The sequence below is a fragment of the Cydia amplana genome, chromosome 9, assembly GCF_948474715.1.
Source record: "Cydia amplana chromosome 9, ilCydAmpl1.1, whole genome shotgun sequence".
NCBI classification, from domain to species: Eukaryota; Metazoa; Arthropoda; class Insecta; order Lepidoptera; family Tortricidae; genus Cydia; species Cydia amplana.
The window spans coordinates 11,737,398-11,754,040 of record NC_086077.1 but is presented as its reverse complement, the minus strand read 5'-3'; the positions used below and the strand labels follow the sequence as shown (position 1 = coordinate 11,754,040).

The 16,643-nt window shown below is 38.8% G+C and overlaps 3 protein-coding genes across 3 annotated transcripts; 2 read left to right on the top strand and 1 right to left on the bottom strand.

Moving 5' to 3' along the window:
- Positions 1 to 422: 422 nt before the first annotated feature.
- Positions 423 to 3,876, bottom strand: LOC134651141 (C-type mannose receptor 2-like). The gene is made up of 7 exons (XM_063506171.1): positions 3,816 to 3,876; positions 3,187 to 3,300; positions 2,642 to 2,782; positions 2,328 to 2,522; positions 1,696 to 1,829; positions 1,130 to 1,250; positions 423 to 616 (listed from the first exon to the last, which is right to left on the bottom strand). The coding sequence occupies exons 1-7, from the start codon at positions 3,871 to 3,873 to the stop codon at positions 435 to 437; spliced, it is 945 nt and encodes a 314-aa protein (XP_063362241.1). The 5' UTR covers positions 3,874 to 3,876; the 3' UTR covers positions 423 to 434.
- Positions 3,877 to 4,712: 836 nt separating this feature from the next.
- LOC134650713 (uncharacterized) lies at positions 4,713 to 11,706 on the top strand. Its single transcript, XM_063505645.1, has 4 exons — positions 4,713 to 4,846; positions 9,770 to 9,887; positions 10,773 to 10,941; positions 11,517 to 11,706. The coding sequence occupies exons 1-4, from the start codon at positions 4,791 to 4,793 to the stop codon at positions 11,696 to 11,698; spliced, it is 525 nt and encodes a 174-aa protein (XP_063361715.1). The 5' UTR covers positions 4,713 to 4,790; the 3' UTR covers positions 11,699 to 11,706.
- Positions 11,707 to 12,880: 1,174 nt separating this feature from the next.
- On the top strand, positions 12,881 to 16,369 carry LOC134650712 (hemolymph lipopolysaccharide-binding protein-like). Its single transcript, XM_063505644.1, has 6 exons — positions 12,881 to 12,979; positions 13,281 to 13,394; positions 14,364 to 14,501; positions 15,105 to 15,296; positions 15,597 to 15,851; positions 16,150 to 16,369. Exons 1-6 carry the CDS (start codon positions 12,892 to 12,894, stop codon positions 16,344 to 16,346), a joined length of 984 nt encoding a protein of 327 aa, XP_063361714.1. The 5' UTR covers positions 12,881 to 12,891; the 3' UTR covers positions 16,347 to 16,369.
- The last annotated feature ends 274 nt before the right edge of the window (positions 16,370 to 16,643 follow it).

Here is a 16,643-nt window from a genome sequence, read left to right as displayed (position 1 = left end):
AATATAAATATTTGTCAGTAAAGTCGGGCCAAGCTACCTCTGTACGGACTTGGCAATGACAAAGTGTGGAATTATCATCACTATAGTATAAAACACGGTCTCTTCCCGCTGTCTGTCTGTCCCTATGTACCTATGCTTAGACCTTTAAAACTACGCAACGGGTTTTGATGCGATTTTTTTTTTAATAAATAGAGTGATTCAAGAGGAAGGTTTATTAACCCCTGCGAAGCCGGGTCGGGTCGCTAGTAATTTATAAACGTCAATTATTTCTATGAAATTATGACGTTTGTAATGGCATGGCCACACTTTGTTTTCTCAAAGTCGGCGCAGAGTTAGCCTACGCGGACTCTATTTCAATATATGGGATTATTATACTCGGTTCCAATAGATAATAAAATATTTAACTACTAAAAATTAAATATTTCTGTTAATATTTAAAAATCATCCTCAGCCAGTAAGCTATCCGGTTTCTTCTCGCAGATGAAGGGGCATGGCCGATCGCACCAAACGTTGTCGAGCTGGCCATTGTTGAACATGGCTCCGCAAAACTGGGAGCTGGAGTTGTCCGGCTGACCGCCTGCCCACTTGTCGTAGCCCGCCTCTTTTAAACTTTGTCCTAGAAAATTAACCAGCATTAGTAAAGGCATGAGCACCAAGTGGTCACGACTGACAAACAGACTTTAAGCAGACGATAATTATCCAAATTATGACCCTTGGCTGTCAGAATGTTTCAAGCAGACCATTTAGCCATAATGTGGAACTCGTTGTCACGCCGCAATAAAAGATTATGAGGTACAATCAGCATCAAAAGTAATGGATCAGATTACACGCCAAATATTTTACAGATACTTTAAAACGAGAATTGTAGAGATATATATACTTGGAAAATAATTTCTGGATGACAGATAGGTACTTTTGGAGCGTTATTTCATGCGCTACTATTGATGCTGACTGTATAAACTTGGAAACTTTAAATAACGAAAAACACTTCCAAACCGAAAAGCAATTCTCTAATTGTTCTGTCAAACACAAAGATGGTTAAAGATCGGACTGTTTGCGTGAATGAATGATATTTATTCTCAATCATTGTCTTGACAATTGACTAACAATAATAGTAGACCTTACTAACCGTGAATAGTCATCCACATCCCGTGTTCTTCCCAATCAGTATGGCCTATGTGAACCACGTGCTTGATGAAGTTGCCAGGCAGGCTGCCGGGAGGGTGCTGTGCATAGATCTCCCTGAGGATCTGAACACGGTTAAATACATATAATTCGCTGCATATAACTTACCTACTGACTGAATCGTTAAAAGTAGACACAGTCACAGTAGTTACACTCAATAAACTTTAGATGATGATGTGTGAGTGGTGACAAAACTAGAGACCCAAAAGTGGCATATTGTACTTCTGAAGCACAAAAAATAAAACCTTTTTTATACTTTATCAGTAGAAAAAATTGTGTTATATTTTGTGCCGACGATTTTTCTAAGTGACAGAAATATTTATTTTTGGTAAAGATTGAATATTCTGTCTTTTAGACCTTTATAAATATATCCTAAATATAGCTTTCACGGGCCTATAATCCCGGTCTTTTGATAGGCTTGCGTGGGGACACTGATCCAACACGTAGGCCCCTTGGAGAGATTTTATGTCATGAAGCACAAATAAATATATCATTATTATAAAATCTAACCTGAGCCTCGGTCTCGCTGTTAATAATGGCAAGATGGCCGCCTTCACCCGAGCACGCAGAGAACGCGCGTGGCCACGTTTGAGGCTCTGTATGAAACTTATAGCAGCTGCCTGTACGGGTATCCAAGGCGTAACCTACAAAAAGACATAATCTTTGTTACATAATATTTTTACTTCCCTGGACTATGGACTGGACTATGAAAGAACGACAATATAATATTTGATAGGTATGTACTCGTATTAGTTTGAATGTAACATTTTCACATACGGTACGAGTATTATACTTAGTCTAGTGCCCTATAAGTCTATAAAATCTAGCAATTCGGTTGTTATTCCTGGTTTCAGAAAACCCTATTCATAAAAATTCCGAGAGTAGATGAACCTACAACATTATGGTATACCGTAAACCGGGGTGACTTTCAAATGCAGGGGCGACTTCGATATTTCAGTTTTTCAGCCGTTACATATTTTTATTCGGATTTTTTAGTAGTAGGTAAACAAGTATGTATAATAATCTAACTTGTTACACGAACAGTTCGAGAAAATAATGAATAATGATAATTTAGTGGCCGTTTTAAAACTATCAAAGTATCCCCAAAATTTCCTAAAGTCACCTCGTTTTACGGTACTCACTATTATCCACAGTCCCACAGGTGTTAACCGCCATGTTGGGCAGCTTCTTCTTGTAGCAAACGTATGGGAAAACGTCTGAGCAGTTGACATCCGCCATGGTGCCGTTGGGCAGCATGAGGAGACAGTCTTCGTTGTTATCCGTGTTGTCTGGCTCATCGGGTGCCCAGTTGATTCGGATCCGATTCAATGGGGTACCTAAGGAAATAATAGTTAATAATGATTAATCAAGTTAAGTATAGATACTAATTAAATAGCTCAAAAGTCCTCTGACACTCGTGTCTGAACAAAGCAATGAACAATAGAAATAATATTACCGTCAATTGAATTGTAATCTCCTTTAGAGTACGTAGCATGTATCCCAGTAAAAATTCCACACGTTACTGCTTGGTTGTTAATTAATATGCTTTGCATGGCATGCCGGAGGTTTTCCGTTTCTGGTGAAGCGAGCGCGGCACCTGATGACAAAATACAATAGACATCACAGCCGTGCTAGGACAAAGTGATAACTGTTAGGGCGATGATTGCTACTTCCGAAGAAGAATAGCCTTAGTTTTTAAGACGTTTGCTTCGCTATTGGGTTGATTAGGCTTTCTGCAAGCATGGCTTATTGGCGTGTTAACTACGGCGCAGCTCGCAGTGATAGTGGTACCTAAGTCTTAAAGAGAGAGGTCTGAAGGGAAGGTAGTCCTTTTTTTACGCGACCTGTATGATTTGTACCAGAAATATCGATCGGTGGATCAACAGCGAGGCGTCGATCTTATCCATAGATGAATGCCGAAGAATGGAAAAATTATTATACTTTTTTTTGCTGTGGACTTTTCAACTGTGTTTAACGACACTGTTCAGATAGTGGGCATACCTTCTCTAAAGCATCTAAGTCTGGCATCCCGCCATGTTGCCGGGATTTGGTGAAGCTTCATCCAGCCTTCTGCCTCCTGGTAGTAGTCGTAGTCAAACCGGAATAATTTGCCATCTGTCGAAGTACAAGATTATACTCAATGTTTTATGTCAATATATGACAAGATTGATTATCTCCACAAACTCTGGAACCACTTGAAAAAGCGCTCAAACGAAAAGGATTATTCAGAGCTATAACCGTGAAAATCGAGTTCGCAAATTGCGGGCATATTTCTCTATCACTCTAATTACGCTTTCATTGGAGTAAAAGAGAAAGATCCCCACAATTTGCCCATTTCGGTTTTCGCGGTAGCCCCTCAGGGTACCTCCCTATTAAACATAACTACTACTGCTTATTCTGTATGTTCTATTGTTCCAAGAAATATGGTCCAATTTTTGCTTTGTCATTTCAGCTGATCACCTAAATAAAACAGTACACAATTCCACGAACATATCTAGGTACGTAATTGGTGTTTAAATGTTTTAATTATTTAGTTGATAAATTGCACCTCATTTGTTTCTATAATTTTACTGCACACATTTCAAACTTAACCCAGATTTCATATAATGATTGAACAATGAAATACTTACGTGCTACAACTACTACTGCCATACAAAAAGCTAGGGAAATAACACTAAATAAAATCATTTTTTACTGTATGATTTGACTACAATTTTATTTTGTTGTTTTAATTAATTAAATGTTATGTTATTGTCAAAGTTATTTTATTCCAGGTTTTATATCACGATCTTTGCAAGCCGACACATAAGCGGTCAGTGAAATGTTTTTTATAGCGCAAATATTATGACTGTTATCTTTGTTCATTTAACAGGATGCTGCTTATCCTCATTCTCTCGTTATTTTTTATTTTTTTAATCTTTCGCCAAACTGCATGACAGTTTGTTGGCGAACGGTAACATTCAACAATCTTTCTTAATCTACTGTGTAAGGTATTAAGTAGGTGCTATCGGCAATACACTTACCTGACCAGTTAGGCTTTATCTCAATACAATAAGATTCAAAACCGGTCAGAGAACTGTGACGCCGATGGAATATTTGTTAACAGGTAACATACTTAAATACAATTGTTTCAGCATTTTGTGGACTTCAATACCTACTTGCGTCGAGTATGCATATGCTTCAATATGCATAGCCTACACCTTAGCCTACACGAAAAACATAATACGTATAGTAGTCGCCATCAGATATATCGGAGCGGCCAAGAAGCTTACAAATATCTGAACACGCCATTATTGTCAAGGCATGACCCCCGCGATACAGGCCATGCTGCCTAGTGCGGGGTAACGTGCCTGTTAAACTTTTATTGTCAATATATTGTTATTGTTCAGATATTTGTGAGCACCTTAGCCGCTCCGATATATCTGATGGCGTCTGTAGTCTGTACACTAAAACGTGAATTTTCTAACGTTTAGTGATTTGGTGATAGGTATACTAAGTTACTTTATGGTTTAGTGTCATTTTGACATTACATAAAAAATGTGTTGTCAACGTGCCATATTATTACAAAATTAATTCAATGTGAGAATAATTATTCTAAACATAAAATGATTACGTTGCCAAAAACCAAGAGGGATCCAAAAAAGGTCGAGGGGCTTTGCAAGTACGCACTTACCTAATTTTAATTTATCTCGTGCGCTTTGGGATATTTGTAAATAAAATTTATCTAAATATGAATAAAAATTGTGTAGGTAAGTATTTCATAAGTTAAAAGTAGATTTCTTTCAATAAATCCAAGGAGAAATAGAAGAATTATTATAAGACTGAATCCATTAGGTGTGTAGAGTCACACCAAAAATATCTTACCTACTTGATGAAACGAGATCAAACATCATAGTTATGGGGTGTTACATCTCTTCAGCTCATCTTGCAATATTGCATGCACATTGCATGTGACAGTACCGACTAGGGTCAATAAAAAGGTCATTTCAATTTTTTTGATAGTTACCGTGAGGTTCTTCTGAGGCAATAACTCTTAGAGTGGTTGAGGGAGATGACCGTGAAGCGCCATGAACGTCAGCTGCCGTTCCGTTAAGGCTGAATCATCATTACTGAATCGACGTACAATGGTCAAAATTACTAATTCCCATTACTTTGACCAAAGAGAACTTGAAAGTTTAATACAAAATTGATTTAAGCGTTTAAAGTTTTACACACTTCTTTGTGTAAGATAATTATTTATGACAGGTACTTATACCGGAACAGACTTGGCCGGTTTTTATTCATATTGACTTAATTTTCCTACCAGTCGATTAGTGATAGTGGGTAATATCCGTTGCCGACATCATAGGGTCGCGTCCTTTATGTTAAAATATTACCTACGATAGGAAATCGCGACCCCTTTTCATATGAAGAGATACAAGTACAAGTTCTACGAAACGGAAAGGTTAACCCTCAATGTAATTTATCGTAGAAATTTATTTCAGTTCTATCTGATATATTAAATTAAATTAAATAAAAATTTATTTCAGGAAGATACCCATATGTGTTAGTATACATTATTATTATTATACATTATTCAATCAAATTCGGTTAGTACATAGGAATATAAATATAAATTAAATTAAAAATTAAATAACAGTTACAATAACAAAAAACGAATACAACATTAATATTACAAATAAATTACATTAAATTACATTGTCCTCTGTCTTATGACTAACTATCATAATTTACAAAGCTGGAGTGCAGACCGATCCATCTACGCATCATCGGTGAGTCCCACCTCCCGGCAAATACCCTCAGGATGCTGCTCGGACTCCCCAGCAGCCTATCGAGCAAGGAGGCACAGCGTTTCCTTATAATCGCATGGAAGCCATCAACACTTGCCTCCGCAAACATGCCCGACGCACTACACCTCCTTCGAAAACCGAGCAACATCCTGAAGGCATCATTATATTGCACTCGAAGAGCGCTGTACGTCCTCTGCGTAAAATTGACCCATAGGTTGCATGTGTAGAAGCACTGGCAGTATGCCCTGAATAGAGTTATTTTGACTTCCTTAGTGCACCCTGCAAACCTACGTGCCAACATATTGCAGCGGACGGACAGCGCCCGTCTCTCCCTCTCGATGTCCATGTTATCACAGAGATCATCAGTTACCCAGTGACCCAGATATTTGAAGTGCCTGACTCTGTTCAGGTTTGTGCCACATAGAGTAATCGGTGGCAGGACCTCATACGTTTTAGCACCCGCTTTGAAAAGTAAGAATTCGCTTTTCTTGGCGTTATATTTGAGTCCATGGGTTCCTGCGTATCTCTCACAGACACCGATTAGGGTTTGCAAAGCACCCAGAGATGGCGCCAGCAACACCATGTCGTCTGCATAGCTGAAGTTGTTCATAAAAACACCGTCAACCGAGCATCCGACACTGGCGTTGCTCAGCTCCTCAATCAGTCCGTTGATGTACAGGTTGAATAGCCGAGGAGACGAAATCCCCCCCTGTCTCACGCCGCACTCCAACCTGTACTCCTCCGAACACACACCGGCCCATCTCACGCTGTTCTTCTGAGTATGGTACCAGTATTTAATAAGGGAGGTTACCTCACAAGGAAGACCGGCAACTTGCTGCATTTTCCGCCAGAGAACTTTATAGGACACTAGGTCGAAGGCCTTAGATAGATCTAGAAAGCATGCAAATACCGGTGTTTTCCTGGAGGTATAGTACTGGACAGTCTGCTTGAGGCAGAGAACAGCACTTTCCGTGGACAGGCCCGGCCTAAAGCCAAATTGCGCATCGTGTAGACGAACATGCCTGTCCAGCTGCCTGTCAAGCAGAGTGTCCAGTACCTTGGCAATGACGGTTGCTAGTGAGATGGGCCTGTAGTTGTTCGTATCTGATGCATCTCCAGTCTTATTCTTAATTATTGGGACTACTATAGTGTACATTAGCTCATCCGGTAAATAACTATGACTAAGACAGAGGCTGTAGAACATTGCCAATACTTTCGACAGGTGGTTGCCCGCATATTTCAGGTGCTCTATGCTAAGATTGTCATGTCCGGGAGATTTACCTCTGACCATATTATTAATTATAGAGGACACCTCTTTGTCAGAGAAATTTACCGATATCTCCCGACAGCCCTCCCCATTCGCTGGCAAGCAAGGTCCGAGTGGCGACTCGACCTTGAAATGCTGTTTGAAAGCATTAGCTATGCTCGAGGGGTCGTGTAGACCACCGACGCTCACAGGTTGACCCGATTTTAAATTTAATTTATTAGTCTCTTTCCAAAATTTTCCAAAATCTTTTTTAGAGTGGTGTTCCGCAATAATATTTAACTTGATTTGTTTTTGATTTTCTTGGCAATATTTTAATTTAGATTTAAAAATCCGACGGGTCTCGCACATTTTGTTGTAAATGGGCCCAGCAGTGGGTTTCCCATATGCCAGCCAATTAAAAAAATAACCTCTGGCCATCCTATGCGCGTCGCTCACATATTTGTTCCAACCTGTCACATATTTGTGCTTCCTACGTCTCTGTTCGACATAACTATATTCAGCACCTACACTAAGTATTTTAACAATCGACAAGTACATGTTATTCAAAATCAACTTATGACCTTCATCACAGCACAACCTATGGGCACAGGTACTAAAATCTGACGGACAGTTTATTTTCCTTAATTCCCTATCGCAAAAATTGAGATATTTTTCTTTTTGCGAGTCATCTCTTTCACCCCATTTAACCTTACTAGCCTCGACGACGTGCGCTGGCACCAAAGGAATAATAATCTTAAAGTTACATTCTATCACTAACGGGAGATGGTCCGACCAATATGTGTTATGTAATACAGATACGTTTACTACTGTTTGCCTGGCGGCGTGTGTAACTAAACAGTGGTCTAACTATATAATGAACAGGGAAAAAGAATATAGTTACGAGCATCGAAAAAATATTATATATAAGCATCTATTTGCCGCCGACGCTTCTTCTCAAGAGTTTCAAAACAAATCCAACGAGCAGAAACTCAATGAGGTAGCGATGATTAATTACTGCGCACAGCTGGACAGGAAAATGTAGAAATTAAATAAAATGGAACACCAGTTGTCTTGCCACAACAATCAAATAATTGCTGTTTTAAATGAGTTTTTGTTAGAAAATTGAAAATAGTAAGAGTCATTAAATAAACAAAAACATAGTTCTATTCTAGATTGATGCTGAACTTAAACAAGCGCATGAAAAAGCGGGTTTGTAAATCAGCGTTTTCCAAAAAAAAATACATTTCATTCATGTCTTCAAAATATTGACTTCTTGGGCTCATTTTGCTCAGAATCATTTTTACATTCACGCCTCATACATGAAAAAATGTGTCCCAAGATTTCCTTTCCAGATCGTCACATTTTTGTATGAATAATTTTTTTATTTGTACGAACGTGACGCACTGGAAAAAGATTTTTTTCATACAAAATTTGGGGACACATTTTTTCATGTATCAGGCGTGAATGTACAAATGATTCTGAGTAAAATGAGCCCAAGAAGTCAATATTTTGAAGACATGAATGAAATGTACATTTTTTTTGGAAAACGCTCAAATAGCCTCTAGACCCAGACGTCAAAACTTAATTGCCAATACAATTGCAATTTTGATTTGTCAAAATAAAGATTCAAATTAGAATGGAACGGGAGACCTTTTTATAGGCCTCTGGGCGACTAGAGGATAGGATTGAAATCTTGTAATTTCAGCTGTCACGCTGTTGCGTGCCCGTAACCGTAGGTAATGCATAGGCGTAGGGTATTGGCCTTTAGGTGACCTCAGAGTTCATTGATTCATTTGTTCATTCAGTGGTTACCTATTATTCTACGGAACTGATTAATACTAATAAGTAATCAAGATTGAAACCTTTGTAAGCGCGAGACCTTAAAATAGTAATAATAGAGTCTGTACGGAAAGAGAAGAGTCGTGGAATGTATGGGGCCCAATATATTCCACGACTCTTCTCTTTCCAAACAGACTCTAGCTGCAACTAATTCTATTCGGAACCAAACTATTCGGTCGTTGGCCGTTATGTTGGTGTTTCTACTGGAAAAGTAAAATGAACGACTGCATTTCGCGTAGAACACGCTTCAATCGCCCGGTAAACTAATATAAACAATTCACATAAGTTAGGCGTAGGTATCATTTACCTTACGGCGAAAACCGATTGCAGAGTGCTCGTTTTGGATAGTTAAAAAAGTCTCTTCTTCACCTACTTCAATTGAAAATTTAATATCCGTTAGGAATGCAACACTATGCATAACAATCGTACCTACCCTATAAGTACGACATATGAAAATCTGTTATAACTTATTATTTAGTTAGCAAGTATTCGTACGGTTTTTGGACGTCACTTATAGGTACTGCTGTGTGTTGGGGCAGATTTAGGCCCGCAAATCTTAAATCTGCTTACATCTATAGATAGTTATCATCATCACCATAACTTAGAGCTTTGCTCTTATCGGTGGAGTAATCGCCAATAATTTTTTTCGTTGGCCTTTTAATTACCAAATCCATATAGTATATCATTGGAGTGTCTTTTCCTTTCACAGGTGCCGCCCTATATGCAAGAGCAGAAGACGAGAATGGAAGGGTGAAGTCCAGGTAACTTCGGAAGAACTTCTCTTGGAGAGGAAGCCGGTCCCTGAATGCTTCCGGCGACGTCCTAGAGTGAGAATCAATATTTAACCTTTTGGACGCCAATGACCGATATATCCGCACCGTAGGTTCAACGCCAAAGACCGATTAACATCTACCTACGTGCATATTTTACATAAAGTTCAACTTCAGTTTTGACACTTCAATGATGTGGCGTCTGAGTGACAGCTTTTGTGTTTGACACGGCGTGAAAAAAATTAATTTTAGAATTCAAAACCCATTTTTGAGTGACATAAAAAATGGTTCGCTTGTTTTTATTACCTTTTTATATATGTTTTTCAATTTATCGTAGATTTCAAGACCGAATTAGAAAAATATTTGTTGTTTGAAAAGGTATAACACAGTGGGGCAATTATCATTTAGGTGATGGTGTCCTGAAAGGGAGATTTGATGATAGGATTCCGGAGAATATATCTAAATCTCTTCAAATATAGCGCCCTTTATATACGCTTACATTTCGAGGTGTAAGCGGCTTATGCACCGAGTTGTTGAATGCCCGAATACCTATCACACCTTTCGACGACCCGTTTGATTTGACTTCTTAGGGATAATTGCAATCCCTGGCAACCTTATTCACCACGTGAATGAAACACCATTCAGGCAAGATTCACCGTAAATTACTTTCCTAGAAACGCCTTCTCTTCAATTATGTATTCAATTATACACTGATTTCCAAATTGTTTTATCCTACAAAGTATGTTAGACACTCGACAAAAATCGTTATTCAAAATTTAAAAAAAAAATCTGTATGAAATATCTTATAATAAATCACTGCTACAATATAACAGTATATTCTCCAGGGTTAATAATAAATTAATTTTGGAGATCCCAATGGGTTCCCAATGTCAGTAATCAGATGTTATTTATCAACAAAAAAAATATCATGCATATTACCAGGAAGTCTTCCCCAACGGCCCGTGCCCCCTCCACGGTCGAAGCAAACACCTCAATATTAGGGAGCGCTACGCAGAACGCAAACCCCACGTCGTGCGCATCTGCCAGGCCCCATTGGACGTTGGTGTGGAGACCCCTTATCTGGACTTTGTCACGCAAGTTATTGAACTTGGTGAGAATCAAAGATTAACCCTTTACCAGGCTAAGGGATATACATATATATGTCCCACATGCGGCACTTCAAACATGTGTTCTATTTTAGATGAGTAAGCCAGATATTGTCAATTTTGAACAGTCAGCCTGGTAAAAGGTTAATTAGATGTGTAAAGTAAAATCCAAAAGTGCTATGAATTTGACAGCTGATATAGAGATGGCGATGTTTGGCTCCGTGCAATTACGCGGTAACTCCGGTTGTCAAAACTTTTTAGAACGTTGACTACATAAACTTTTCGTGTGGTGGTATAAAGGAGCTGAAATTAAGAACCTGATTATTATTTACCTATCATTTTTATGACAGGTTTGAAGGCCAAATACCTATTCTGTATCTAGCCCAAAACAGTATACGCAACTTGAGAATAATCCCTTTGGACTGGCAATATTTGACAGACCGCCATTACTTCTGTGGCGGAATGGCTCATAATCTGGAACAATATACTTACTTTACTCTTTGATCTGGAATTAGGCGATCGAAATGTCAAAAAACGTATAGCCCCGGCCAAAAAAGTAACTGTCTTAACTTTTTTACAGGCGCCCTGCCATTGTTAGGTAAAACTTGGTGCGCGTTCTGCAACTGCGGAGCTTGTTGTGACTGCAGCGACTTAAACTACGAGCCGGAAGACGCGGAACGCGCTGCGCGTCGACGCGAGCACATGCGCGAGTTCGATCGGCGCGTGCGTGGGCTGCAAGAGTCGCGTATGATGTATAACTGATGGACGTACAAAGTACCAATAAGGCTGTCACCATATTCAATTGCTGCCGATATGTGCATATTAGCCAATAAGTAATCGAAAACTTCAATCGAAACTTATATGCATTTTTCTTCGACTGTACGATCTAAGCATCTAAAAAAATATTGCAATCTTGGTTACAGCCCTGGTAGCATGGACAAATGCGGTGATACTAAATAAATCTACCTAAAGTACCTGTATAAATAAAGTAGATAAATGGGATACAACTAAAATGTCTTAAAAAATAAAATCTGATCTCCGATGTCAAGCCATATATTTGCACTTTTGATTTCATGTCTACAGCAATGACGTCTTGTACGAAGATAAGAGTCCTAATTTTTTACTTTTCTTTGGTTTCATTGAAGTATAAGAATAAACATCTTATCTTATCGCTATAATCCGTAAACACGGGTAATCGACAGTTATCCATCCGTTATTTAACTACGGTTTACTTTGTCATACGTAAAGAATATAGGCACAGATGTAGCAGATCATTGTTTTCCATCGTATTTTCTCGGGAACGTTCGTATTTGTCATGCTACTTCAGTCATCCTCAGTACTGTATGTACCGAGACTGACTGAAATGAAGGCACGTTCGTACGTTTTTGTGAAAATACCAAGGAAAATAATTATGCACTACAGTATCTGTATTTACCTAAGGGCCACTTGCATCTTCCCACTAACCCGGGGTTTACCGGTTAAGACTAATCGCAGATCCTTCACTACGCTTAATTTTTTGTAATTCACCTATAAACTGTCTAAATTAGGGCCGTTGAAGGCATGACGATGACGCACTGATGTTAAACTGAGGTGTGGTCTGAAATTTATTTTATTTATAAATTGCTCTAGAGGAATAAAGAGAAGAATATACCTTTTATAAATGACTATCACAAAAGTAAGAAATAATAAGTATCACAATTAAGTACTGACAAATTGAACTTGAACTTACAGTCTCTTAAGTGTAGCCGTTACTGGTAAGTTTACCCTACTTCCAAATATTATCTGCATTCTGTATCAACCTTGAAATAAGTAAGTATAAACAGTTAGTCAGTGATAAGGGGAAAAACTTCTCCGAAACGCATTAGTATATAACGGGCATCACATCAACATTTACCAAAATTATCAGTTACACTTCAAAAAGTTTCTGTAAAAGGGTCTGTTAGTGTCTTTATCTCATGTCAACACTAATCAGTAGATCAGTTGTAAATATGAAAGTGTTTATTATTGTCAACTTGTGCTTGCCCTATTTGCTGCATGGAACCGGTGAGTAGTCAAATAATATTATCTATGCCTGGCACTAGTTTTCGTTGCTAGAAATTGTAATAGGAAGAAATTAGAAAAAGTACATTTTGTACACACAAAATTTCTCCCCACTGTATTCTTGGCGGGGAGTTCGTGACTCTTGGCGCCACTTGCATCATCCCACTAACCAGGGTTTAACCGGTTACACCGTTAACCCAGTGTCAAATTCTACTCGTAACCATGGTAACTCCAGGTTTAACCGCTTAGTGAATGGCGCAAGTGGCCATTCATGACAGAATGACTATTCTATCTCTATTTCTAGATGGCAGAAAGTTTCGCAATGACTATTATTACTACCCGGAGGCTGCAGGGTGGCTCAAGCTGCATGAGGTGCCTGCTACTTGGAATAATGCGTGGTTAAAATGCTTTCGTGAAGGTTTGTACCTACTCGTATTTACTGAATGGAACAAGTTCCATTTATTAACCTTTTCGACGCCGTGTCAAAAACAAAAGCCATCACTCAGACGCCACGACCGTCACCGAAGTGTCAAAACTGAAGTTGAACTTTATGCATACGCACGTAGGTCTATGTTGCTCTGTGGTCTGTGACGGATTAATCCGTCTTCGGCGTTGGACTTGCGGTTCGGATATATCCGGCATCGAAAAGGTTAAATCACCTAAATGTAGGCGAAATATGGTTGGCAAGACTTGATTAAATGCCAAACTATTTATCGCTTATAAGTCTGGTCAGAAGTCCAAACTCGGGGTCGGGGGAGAGCTATGGAGCGCAGCATATTAGGTGTGAAACTAAGGGATCGCATCCGGAACACCACGCTGCGCTCTAAAACTCAAATAATAGATGTAGCTCGAAAAGCGGCCAAGTTAAAGTGGGACTGGGCTGGTCATGTCTGCCGCATGCCGAATGACTTATGGGCCAAGATAACCACAGAGTGGGTGCCCCGTGAGTCGAACCGGAGATCCGGCAGACCTCGTCGGCGATGGCGGGATAACTTAGACTCCTTTTTGAGCGACTGGCCAGATGTAGTTCAAAATCGGGAGGAGTGGAAGAAGAGGGGGGAGGCCTTTGCCCAGCAGTGGGACACAATAGGCTCGCAATAATAATAATAATAATAAGTCTGGTAAATGTAAAGATGATCTAGACAAAGAAAAAAATATTAAATTTTTCATGAGTTATCAACTTTCTCTTAAAAGTTTTTCTTACGGTCAATACCACTGCCTTGATTTTTAAAAAGGCAGTCATCTGACAATTTTTAACCAAAATTTTGTTTTATACTTTGCCGTGGTCGGAAGAAAAATACGCGTACACGTCTCTATTTAAGCTTCTTGAGTCAATGACTAGCATAAAACATGGGTTATTAAAATAATGCTTACTTATTCATTTTAGGTGCCGTACTTGCTTCTCCCGAAACCGAAAACCTTAACAATACGATGAAATTACTGTCAGCCAATCTGCAAAATTCCTTCGCCATATACACAGGAATTCATGCTACGTTTTCTAAAGGAGACTATTACACTATTGAAGGTTCGTATAGTATACATTTTAAATGGTATGGTAATGGGGGAAGTGGGCAGGCGTTTGAGACAGAGTGGTCATGATCCTCGTTCCGGGTCGTTCCTCATGCAAAGGTTGTCCATCGCGGTTCAACGTGGCAACGCGGCGAGCGTGATGGGCTCCTTTGCGTCTGGAGGGGCGCGGGGCGAGTTTGGTGGATAGGTTTAGTACTTGTTAGTTTAGATTATATTTAGTAGTAGTGTTTAGTTTTAAGAGTAGGTAGGTACCTATAGTTGATTTTAATGTATTTTTTTATTTTATTATGAAACAAAACAAAAATTAAATGGTTACTTTCTCTCCTAGTCTTCTGCGCACCGCAGTTATAATTATACTTATGCCGTGAATCGTACGAAAATAATGCTGCTAATTAAATTAATTTAATCGCGAAACCGTGAATATACCACTAATCAATGTGACATGTTTTTGACTTACTTTTTGTAAGAATAAAACAAACTGGAACGAAACATAATATACCTATTTTTTCCGGGTGATCTGAACGGAAATAAATGGAGGCAATTATTATAGTCGATTGTGGTTCAGGGGCTGTTATATTAACTAAGATTACACTTTCAGGCACTCCCCTCTCGAAAATCAACGTGACTTGGGCTCCTGGGGAACCTGACAATTTCGGGGACAAAGAGAACTGCCTCGCTATGTATCACAACGGGACCCTTGCGGACGTGGACTGTAATGGCATCTTCCCTTTCCTTTGCTACAAGAAAAAAACTAAGCTGATTACTAATGCCTGCGGGACAATTGATACTGGTATTATTTAATTTAATTATTTACACAATTTGTCACTGCTACTCGTACTTCTTCAAAGTTGTCACACTAATTTCCAGCACAGTCTAAAAATATTATAGGAACTCTATTACTTATTTGAAACAATGTAAATATATTAATTGTCATTGTCTTTTTAGTCAATTACCCAACATGATGCACCTCGCTCTCACCGAACCCTTTTGTCTTAAAATGCCATCTTGGAGATCGTTTTTTTATGTAGTCGTGAGCGTAATTCACATTTTGTACATTTTGCTATTTTAATCTGATTTACCAATTACACAGATTACGCCTTAAACGTAAAAACTGGCAGCTGCTACAAGTTCCACCGCTTCCCCCAAAACTGGACTCAGGCGTTTGCTGCTTGCTCCGGGGAGGGTGGATACCTTGCCATCATTAATAGCAACGTGGAAGCTTCAGTGATTAGGGAATTGTACGTCTCAAATCCTGACAGCGTCATGCCAGGGAGCTTTGAAAAGTCTATGGCGCATATTGGAGTATCTGATTGGGGCCGGCGAGGATTATGGCTTACTATTCACGGTAAGATATTTTGATTAATTTCAAAAAAAACAATGCATCTGCAATATTTTTAACTAAACTATTCACAGCGTGCGTACACAATTCTATGCCTGGTGCATACCCAATGAATGTGTTAGCTGTAATCTTTGCTTTAAGAAGGAAGGGCAAGATGAACACTGGGACAAGTCGTATTGTTTCTCTTGGTATTGGAATAATAAATACGTCTCTCTTATTCTTCTTTAATTCTGTACCTATAATTATGAATTTTCGGTAATTGTTTATTCCTAAGGCCACTTATATTATAATATGTTGCTTACAGGAGAAACACTCAACGCCGCAGGTTACGATAAGTGGGTAAACGGTTATCCATCAGCAGACACGACGGCAAACATGAACCGGCCCTGTGGAACTGTGTTTAGGGATGGCCTTCTGGCTAACACGAAGTGTGGAATGGTTCGACCTTTTATTTGCGAAAAAACACCTGATAGCCTGGAAGACTACGAATATTATGAGTAAACAATGGAAGAAATACTAATATTTAATTAAAACTTTATGTGTGCTCAAGGCTCTAACAGATTTTCTTCAAAACTAAACTAAAATTACAACTTTAATAAATATGCTAAAAAACCTCATGTAGGTATATCATTATACTTACCTAATCTAGCAGCCTGATTCGAATTTTAAGTTTGTTTGTGTAATAAACATTACGTTAATCATTTAGTAAATATTTTGTACCATGATTTATATTTCATTCTGTCAAATTATTATCACTGCGTGGAATTTAGCAATTGTAATATACGTTTTCGCATGAAC

What these genes read in the sequence shown, in the direction of transcription:
- LOC134650712 (XM_063505644.1), top strand. Translation starts at nt 12,892, where the DNA reads ATGTCAACACTAATCAGTAGATCAGTTGTAAATATGAAAGTGTTTATT. An exon ending in GTTAAAATGCTTTCGTGAAG is followed by an intron (nt 13,395 to 14,363) that starts GTTTGTACCTAC and finishes TATTCATTTTAG; the next exon opens with GTGCCGTACTTGCTTCTCCC. An exon ending in AGACTATTACACTATTGAAG is followed by an intron (nt 14,502 to 15,104) that starts GTTCGTATAGTA and finishes TTACACTTTCAG; the next exon opens with GCACTCCCCTCTCGAAAATC.
- LOC134651141 (XM_063506171.1), bottom strand. Translation starts at nt 3,873, where the DNA reads ATGATTTTATTTAGTGTTATTTCCCTAGCTTTTTGTATGGCAGTAGTA. An exon ending in CTGTGGGACTGTGGATAATA is followed by an intron (nt 1,830 to 2,327) that starts GTGAGTACCGTA and finishes GTCTTTTTGTAG; the next exon opens with GTTACGCCTTGGATACCCGT. An exon ending in GATGTGGATGACTATTCACG is followed by an intron (nt 617 to 1,129) that starts GTTAGTAAGGTC and finishes TTAATTTTCTAG; the next exon opens with GACAAAGTTTAAAAGAGGCG.
- LOC134650713 (XM_063505645.1), top strand. Translation starts at nt 4,791, where the DNA reads ATGATTACGTTGCCAAAAACCAAGAGGGATCCAAAAAAGGTCGAGGGG. An exon ending in GCTTCCGGCGACGTCCTAGA is followed by an intron (nt 9,888 to 10,772) that starts GTGAGAATCAAT and finishes GCATATTACCAG; the next exon opens with GAAGTCTTCCCCAACGGCCC. An exon ending in CACGCAAGTTATTGAACTTG is followed by an intron (nt 10,942 to 11,516) that starts GTGAGAATCAAA and finishes ACTTTTTTACAG; the next exon opens with GCGCCCTGCCATTGTTAGGT.